General features: G+C 36.6%; 1 protein-coding gene across 1 annotated transcript in view; it reads right to left on the reverse strand.

Moving 5' to 3' along the window:
* LOC104526593 (THO complex subunit 2-like) overlaps window positions 1-5,096 on the reverse strand; it is a gene marked incomplete at both ends in the record, with an annotated part of 8,644 nt that extends 3,548 nt beyond the window's left edge. Inside the window, 4 exons of the mRNA XM_010170097.1 lie at window positions 305-375; window positions 2,545-2,596; window positions 3,792-3,883; window positions 5,038-5,096. Of these exons, the coding sequence (XP_010168399.1) occupies window positions 305-375; window positions 2,545-2,596; window positions 3,792-3,883; window positions 5,038-5,096 (274 nt within the window). The remainder of the gene's footprint in view (window positions 1-304; window positions 376-2,544; window positions 2,597-3,791; window positions 3,884-5,037) is intronic.
* Window positions 5,097-9,827: the final 4,731 nt, after the last annotated feature.

The following is a 9,827-nucleotide window of genomic DNA, read 5'->3' on the forward strand; positions in this document are numbered from 1 at the left end:
GAGAAAAATAAAATGAAAAACATTTTTTTTACATTGTCGGGGGGGGGGGGGAAATTAGGTTCTCTCAAAACTTAAGTATTTAAGGAACAATTACACTGTATTATTACTCTACTATAACCCTTTGTAGATGCATTTTTAAATTACTTGGGAATTTGTGAAAATATTCTAATAGTCTTTTCCTCAAAGGAAAAAAAAAAAAAAAACACCCAAAAAACCCGCCAAAACCACAAGCTTCAAAACTCTGATTTTTCTTGTCAAATTTTGGCATATACTTTTATCAAAAGACTTTCTAAGTGTGACTTACCAAACAAGCTAATACCAGTTGGGTGAAATGATCCCTCTTACTTTTTTCTTCTAAACAACTAGTTTCAATATCTGTTATAAAAGAAGATGGAAAAACAGGATAAAAGAAATTACTTGTGGCATTTATAAGAGTTTTTCTTTTTATAACTATTCTGATAAATGCAAAGCAGCTTGTTTATAACATGCCAGCTTCTTGACACTTTCCAGGTACTTATCCACCTTAAAGTCCACATAATATTTTTATGAAAATTCTCACACATCCACAAATCTCATGCAGAAGTAAAACAGAAACCAGAGGAAGGCCATGATAATTTTTCTTGCCCTTCTCTCTGTTGCAAAAGGTTTATGGCAAGCATTCAGAATCAATAGTAAGCATGAAAGAAGAGAAATCCTAATCACTGGAAAGAACTGCATGATCCTGGCCTTAGTGTAATGTTCTAGTCCCTTTCCCCATGTCTTCAGAGTCACTACCATTTACTGCCTGGTCTGCAGTCTTTTACTAGCTACAATTCTGGGTTTCTATTCTTTTCTTTTGCATTGTCAACTACTGAATGCAATTCATGAATTCACCCCTGTGGGAAGACAGGCCATAAAACAATGGCCAAGGAAGCACACCTGTCTAAAGTGGTTCAAAAAAAGCACATTGTTTCAGGAAGCAAAGGAATAGAAAAGTCAATAGAAGAACCCAAGGCAGACATTACAAAAAACAAACAAAAAACCCCCCAAAAGCCCTACACATACCCACAGAGAAAACATCAACAACAACAATCTGAGAAAGAAGTCCCCAAATAAACTGAAAACCACTGATGTAGCAGGGTGGCAGTGGAGGCAACAGATTTTCCAGATCAATCTGGACCCTAGCAGCCAAGCCTCTCAGCCAAAGAAGAAGCTGCAGGAAAAAATTAGTCCAGGCAACATGGATGAGTGGATAAAGTGGATAAATCAAAATATATTGAAACGCATTAACTATAAGACGACAACATTCGGAAAAAACAAACAAAAAGGGATCCTGATAGTAGTAAATACTGGTTAGGGGAGAAAAGCGTTAAAAGGAAACTCATTAAAAACAAGCAAGAAATTGTCACATGTCCTTTGTCCCAGAGTTTCAATTCAAACCTAGCTCCTTAGCTGTGCTATTGCTTTGCTAGTAGTGGAGGCATGACATTTGGCTACATATCAATCTGAAGGGAAGGAGAAAAAAAAAACAAAGAAAAAAGGAATAAAAAAGGCAGATGGATACACTAGTTTCAGTTACTCAAGTAGTTCAAGAAGCATTTAATCTAAGTTTTCTAGCAGCTTAAAAAACAAAAGGGTATCGATGTAATATTGCATTATAAAAACTAATTATTACAAAAAGACAATATAAGTACACAGACAGAATGAAACATTATGAATAAAACAAAGTCAAAATTCATCATTCAGATGTTACAGAACAGAGACTGCATATGCAAACCTAATTAGGTGCCTCGCTGCACAAGCGGGCACAGCACAGAAGATGGCACAGTCTTTCAGCACACAGAACAACCCAGATCTGTGATGAGCAGACTGTCCTCAGGAGTTGCTGAAATTCTTTGAAAAACCACAGAGACATAGAACAAGATAGAAACTGCAAGCAGTTAAAACTATGATCCAGAAAAAATGTATACAGGACTAAAATGCTAAAAACATGAGAGAAATAGCTTTGGATCAACATTACAACAGAAAAATCCAGAAGTTACTACCAGAATAAGAAGTACCCATCTTTGAAGCCTGCTCGGTTGGCAGGTAGTAACTTGGCAAATGATGCCATTCGCCTTTAGATTTCCGGACAATTAGTACAAGCTCCATTTCACTAACAGTAACTGCACAGATAAAAATACCTACAGAACACATTTTGAGAACAGATGATCTACCTACCAGTAAGTCAACTTTTATTTAAAATACTTATAACACTACTAAGTCATTGGTTCCATTAGCTAACATCCAACATTCTTACAAGCTAGCTCCTTCAACTATTCTTGGCAGATCAATTTCAACTGCTTTTAATAAGTACACTTCTGGAAACTACAACAGAACAAAGTGGAATGAAAAGACATAAACAAGTAAGACACAGATACACTGAAGAAGAATCAACACATATTTTGTAAAGAGAAGTCATGCTTTACAGACTTAATGAAATTTCCTGAAGTCAACAAACAAACACAAAAACCAAGTATTTCTCCAAATCTGTCACAACGCTGAAAGGAAGGCAACTCAACTTACCTAATATGCAGAATACATCAGCTAGGATGGAAGGCATGTCTTCCCGAAATTCCTGAAAAGGTAAAAGATCACACTTAGTGAATACAGACATTCCAGTATGTACACTTAGAAAATTCTTATTCCATCACATAAAACAACACTTAATCATAAATTAAGATCAGATTAATTAATAATGCATATTAATATTACTAATATGAATAATTAATAATTCAGACTATTTAATAATTAAGAGGTGAAATTATTGACTAATATGTAACACAAGTGCAGTAATAATTATTGATATGTAATGAAATAACATTTTAATGTAATTTAAAAGAGCATCTAGCGGCCAGTGACAAAACCCTCTGGTAACCGCCTGTTTCTCTAGCACAAGGGAACTCCCTGTCTGAAGAGCAGCACCAGCCTGTGCACCAAACAGACTACAATTTCCTACAGTAACTACAGATCAAACATTATCACATGCTACCCCTACCTTGACTTCTCTCAAACCCACTGCAGAACTTTAAAAACCTAAAAAGGTTGTCCTAGAATAGATTACTGCAAAATGTATTTTTTAATGTTCTATACATTTCAAAACTGCAATCAAAGAATGTACAAAGAATAAGAAATAATTTTTAGAAGATTTTTAATTTCCCCACTCCCAGTGTTTTGGTGTTTTTTGGTTTTGTTTTTTATTTTTTGATAGGTTTTTTGGGCGGGGTTTTTTTTTTTTAGGAGCATCAACTTTTGGTAACCTTAGAAGTTTAAAGGAAAATATTATTTCCCTGCTTTCTCTCTTTATTCAAAGTATTTTAAGAAAAAAAACTTTTTTCAAACAAAAAATAAATCTAATGCATTATTTTAAAGGGACATGGAGATCTCAGTAGTAAAATGGCAGACACGCACACATTGTTACATTTTAAGAAAGATTTAAATCATAAAAACCAGTAGGTGGCATTACAGACATGCTGCATAAGCAAGTGAAATCTGGTTTTAGCATTTATTAAAAACTTCAGTCTTCATATGCTCTAAAAAAAAAATTTACTTTTTAATTTATGCTAAAATGAATTTATCTATTTCTCATTACAAAGAGTAGGGACAAAAAAAAAAACCCCTGGCAGACTACATATATATTTCAAGTGTCCACAAATGAAGAAAAAGGACGTGACAAGAAGTCTGTTGAATATTACCCTGCTTGATTTTCATTCGGACTTTTGCAACAAACTAAAAATTTAGTAACTATGCAATTATTACAAATATATACTTACTATGACATCACCAAGAACATTAGAAGCTTGATCATGCTTTAAGTTTCCTCTGACAACATGGTATGCAAGCTCATACAAAGCTTGCTGGATATCTGTTGAAAGAAAACAGATGATTAAGGAACATATTAGGTAATGATCTGTCTCCCTAAGCTTGTGGTACACTGACTTCATAAAACCTCCTTCTGGAACTAAAAGACAGAAATGCAAGTGCCAGTGGAGATTTCAGAACTGAATCCAGGTCACATGGACTCAAATACTCAGTTGTCAGCATCTCTATACCTTACCCCAGATTACCCATATTTTCAGCAGTTTTTCCATCACCAAAAGGACTTCAACTATTTCTACTGACTCCTAATTCCTCCAATATAGCCACTGCATTGATCTATCTTGTCATTCCCACTGGATCTTTTAGATCCTGACAGCAAGGACAAAGAAAACACCCTATAGAAATTGTCAGCCTCTGTCTAGAACAGAGAACATGTGGTGGCCTTCCTTCAAATGCTTTGAGAATAGTGATTTTACTTTGTTGAAAAACAAATTCTTATTACTTGATAATATTACTTATAATTTACATTAAAACATTTTGGTTTATCTTTTCTGCTATTACTTATAATTTACAGTGAAACATTTTGGTTTATCTTTTCTGCTATTACAGTCACCCATTATGACTATTTTAGCAAGAATCCAAAACACCATATAAACAGCATAGCACATTCGTGGTCTTAGTAATATGGAAGCTTTTCTTCCAACAGATTCTGCAAAGCAAACACATATTTTAACTTTTATTTAAACACCAAAGATTTCTTAAAGTAAGAATTTAAAACTTAAAGACAAGCAATGGCTTTCACTAACAAGGGAGAAAACATGTGTAACTCAGGTACTGTTGTAAAAATTACTTTCTGCAACACACAACTGCACTTGCATATATTAGTGTCCATATATTTATCTTTTAGAATAAAATCTAGCTGGATGTTGAGTTTGCAAAAGGGAATTCCATTTTCTATGGCACAGACCAAATACCCCATCACCACTTACTACTGTCTAAGAAATCTCTCACCTGGACATCTGAAGACAAACCTACTTGTACATGTTTTTATTGCCCTACTACTTGCAGCATTCACCTTTAGCACGCATTCATGCTCACCATATATGAAAGTTCCAAGCAGATACATGCAGAGGTACCATCATCAACTGTTTCCAGGCTTTTTTTTTTATTTAAAGACAAACAAAAAAAGAAACAACTTACCTCTGAAACCCATATTATCAAGGTTTCTGTTTTCGCTGAGAGCACGACATAGTTGCACACTGCAATAAAAGAAATATAAAAAAAATGAAAAAACCCCAAAATAGGTAGATATTAGTACACACACACAAATGCTTTGGGGCTCTCTTTTGTTATTCTGGCTGAAATAATTTTAAATTTGGACAGTTTAAATGGCTACACAACTACATTTTAATTTTCATTGAGTAAGTACGAATTCACAGAAGTTACACAGCAAAGAAATACAAGAGTCCCAATAGATCTCACACATATATAATTCATATACTTTAAAAAGTAGTCTTCCTAACATTGCACATGCTTACACACAGAAAAGTGAGAACACTAGGCAATTTCAGTATGTGAAAGGAGCATGGAAGCGCTAGCATTAACCTACTGTTATTAACCAACAAGGAAATGCTCCTCTTAGAAATACTATGATCATTTTCAAACTCTGGCCTGTAAATTTTTAACATTAAACTATGTGCATTATTTCCTGATGCAATGTTTTATCAAAGGTAAAACAGAATTCTACCTATTCCAGTCACTAAGAGAATCCACTATAGGATACAAAGACCTGTCATGTTACATTGTCTTTAGTCCCTCCTGAGGTCCCCTCAGCCAAATTAGCCATATGTAAAAAGTACACTAAATACTGTACAGACTGTTCCATTAAATAACAGTTCTGTATGCTATAAACAAAGAGCAGGCTTCTCCACTACACTGACAGCTTAGAAATGGACATGCTTCCAAGCTACAAGGACTCTCCCTCTCTGCTACCACTACTGTTACCCCAGCATGAGCCTTCAAAAGCAGTTTCACATTTAAAAGCAACAGTATTTAAAAAAAAAGTAGTGATTTACCTATAACACGCAACAATTAATACCTTAAAAACTTACTTCACACTTGCAAATCTTCAACCAACAGTTTCACATATTTCTGACCAAAAAGAAAATGCCATGTGCAGAAACTGAAGACAGTATCAGAGCTGCACTGTATTCCTACACAAGATGGCAAGAATACGGTTTCCTGTGCGAGTGATTTTTACGTGTTCTCAAATAAAGCAGGAATGTACAACTATTGAGGAGGCTTATCATGAAAAATAAACAGTAAAAAAGGATTCTTTAGCAATCCACTACTCATTCTATTTGTGTCCTATACAGATTATTACTGCTCTAGCAGGACTAAACAGCTATTCCAGCAATCAAAGGATTATAATTAGCAAATACAAGGTCTATGCACCCTTTAAAGACAACTGGGAAAGGAGCGGATTCACATATAATGTAATCAGCAGAAAGATGCAAGCTCAGCAAAAGGCAATGGTATGGTTAAGATGTTCTAAATGCTACTGAAGAGAATGCAATAGATTTGAAAACAACAGAAGCAAAATAGGGGAATAGGTAATTTGTTTTACTTTTATTGAAAAGTACCTTCTTTTTTTTAAAAAGCGCAATATTTTTCCAGCTGTCCCCAAAGAGTGTATCAATTTGATCTAAGACAAATTTTATTAAATTTTAATTATTCCTCCTACATAAATAAGTTACCCTATAAGCACTCATTTCTAAGCTCTGTATATAAATAACAGCAAAGTGAAACATCTGATTGCAAAAAAATTACCTACTGAGACGTACACTTTGACCCCTGCGTCATAAGGTGATATCACTAACCAGGCTACATGAGCAACAACCATATCTGCTTGGACCGAAGAGTTCACTTCAATACATCTTAATACAAAATAAGTTTTAACCTCTTCCAATTCCTTTTCCAGTAATACCAAAATAGTACTATCAGCTTCACATTAAAGACACAAATCTGTTCTATCAATGTAACAGGAAACCCTACTTCAGATCAGTCTGTAAAACAATTTGTGTTATACTTGTAATTAAAGCCTCCTGAATTACTACACTGAAAAAAAAAAAAAAGGCAAAAATTTTCTTTTTGTGCAAGTCGACTTGGTAGACATGGTAGAAAATAAGATGGCGGTATTACTCTTTAGATCTAAATTAATAATTGTGCTTATGTTCTTTCATAGAGGTATTGTACCTCCAGAGGAGGATGTGACCTTTTCTGAAGGTGCTGAGCTGATTTAAGGGTTTGCTGCTGCAGAAACAGACACATTCACCGATACCTCCCTTCTTGGCCACACAGTTCCAGCCCTCATGTCAGTTAAATCGGTTACATAAGCTGACAAACCTGGCAGAAAACTGGTCAAAAAACAAATCTGTCAACTTTGCGAGTTGAAGCAGCTTACCAGAAGGTCAGATAAGCACCAGAGTGCAGAGCCCTGGTGAAGGAAGACAAGGCAGAAGCCTTCCCTTCCAGTACCAACAAGCTGTGAGATTAGTTCATCCAGTCTCAGCTGAGTGCTTCATAAATTACAATCAAAACACTTGCATGTTCACAATAATAAAAATGTCAATATCAGTACGATTAATCAACTCAGAAAAAAGCCACAACAATACTTTCCCACTTAAACAATGACTAAAACAATAGAAATTTATCAAGTCCACTTTTCAGTTCAACAGACCCAAACTGTTGGTTGCTTGTTAAAAGTCATTTGAAACTTTTATTACTCTAATCTTGTAGTTCACTATTGCTCTACTAAAACCTACATCTTTTCATTCAAACATAAAACTATGTAATACATGTAAAATACCATTAAAAAAGTAGGATAACCTAGAGAGTAGTAGCAATAATAAAAATAATAAAAATGACAATCACTTCTGAAAACCAATGTTTCAAAATTAAATTTGTTTCGGACTAAGATGGGATAGATTTGCTTAAACAACAAGTTCTGAGGTAGTGTTGAGCACCTATCAACAGAGCCAGTGACTGAACCTAAGCCTCCCAATCCATGCGCAACACCCTATATTCTCAGCTACACTCCCACACAGAGGACACGGCACTAATTATCACAAAGTGCATGTCCCTGCAAATATTTAAGAATATGCATAATTTAACTGATGTGGGTAGTTCTCCAGTCGAGGTAAAGTACGATCAACTGCATTTTGCAGTCAGGACGGCAAAACTGCAACTGAACTGTTTTCCTGACCCTCAGCCTTTTAATGCAGCACTGTGACATTTCTCCTGCAAGTCAGGTAACAAACGTGCTGGGAGTGCTTGAAAGGGCGACTCTCAATTTTCACGTTCATAGAATGTTAAGCTTCTTCAGTTTACCTTGAGGCTTAGCATATTGCATAAACTGCCAGCCCAGTGCATTATTAAAGCTCTACTTTCCCACCAGCAGGTCCTTGATGTGTTTAATCTATCACAAAACAAGGTATCAGTCTAATAGTAAGTGTGTGCATTATAAATGCCCATATGGGCACACAGAGCAGCATCCTATCACGGAAGATTTCTGTCCTTGGGATAATGCCATACAACCTCAGGGATCATGACAGGGTAAGTTACAAAAATAAGTCATTTTTGCCTGAAGTAGTCACATAATAACCACCACAGAAAAGCTAGTAAGTGCATCTACTTGTATATAATGTTATGTATAAAAAGGCAATCTGGTTTTTTATAGTCATTTGTGCATTTTTTTAAAGTTATCACTATACCTTTATACATTTTATTTTATTTTATTTTATGCATTGTTATTCATACAGAAGTTTCTAAATACTGACATTCAATGAAAAGGTCTCTGTGCTTATTGCATAAACAGCACCATGCTGGATGCAAATTCAGCTACTGCCATAAAAACTTAAGCAGGACATTAAAAAAGCAAAGCAAACCTCAGCGTTGTTTGGGGGCTCCTGAACACTTTTACCATTGTTGGAAATGCAGGTACAGAAGAGATTTTAATTGGCCTTGTGTCATTCACATCAAAACACATTAAACTTACATGCTAAGGAGATAGTGGTTCTAGCACAATTCAAAGGCAAATATGACATGGCTACAACGGGGGGCCCTTCACTACAAAATGGAGGGTCTGGGGAGAATGGTGTTTTGTGCAGGGAGCCCCTATGTGCTCTACTCTCTACCCCACCAGCTTTTTCTTCGTGCACAGGGAACAGTATTACCATAGCTGCACAACCTCTTCAAATAGACAAACAAAAGAAAATAACAAAAAGAGTTAATATGAAGAAATGTTTCTCAAAGTGATGCCCCAAACATCCATATTTAAAACTACAGGTTTTTTTAGTTACAACAAAAAACAGAAGTGCGTGGAAGAATTAAAATAAGGGCATTTAAAAACAGAGGACATCCTTCTCCAAGCAAACACAGTAACATGAAACAAACTGGTGAATAACCCCCTGTACTCCGGAAACACAGCAGGCAGCACAGTGAACCTGCCAAGCTAAGATTGCTTAAAACAGAGACACAGAAGGCCCTGATAGGGAAAGCTCCCAGCACACCAGGATTGATTTGGGAAGCTGCAACCAGAGCCCTCAGCTCACAAGGATTACCTTGTAGGACGCAGAGGAGCGATTAGCTGATCCTACCTTTCCTAAACCAAAGAGCACAGCGCTAGTCACCTCGGAATAGGTGGGAACGGGGACCAAGACCTCTGCCAGAAAGGTCAACATCGTGAAGCCGGGGGAACAAGAACACTCCAGGCTCCGTATTACCCGGGGGGCGGCTAAAGAGGAGCCCGACACCCGATAAACCCGACCCCGAGGCAGAAAGGGGGCGCTCGGGCCGCGGGCAACAGACGCCGGGAGAGCGTAGGCCCAGCTACCGGGGACGGCTTTCGGCGGAGGTCGTTAGCGACCTACAAAGGAGGCAGAGCCGGGCAGGAAGGCGGCCCGGGCCCTCCGCCCGACCAGGGCTTCCTC

This window comes from Antrostomus carolinensis, unplaced genomic scaffold (assembly GCF_000700745.2).
Source record: "Antrostomus carolinensis isolate BGI_N321 unplaced genomic scaffold, ASM70074v2 scaffold43566, whole genome shotgun sequence".
Lineage (NCBI taxonomy): Eukaryota > Metazoa > Chordata > Aves > Caprimulgiformes > Caprimulgidae > Antrostomus > Antrostomus carolinensis.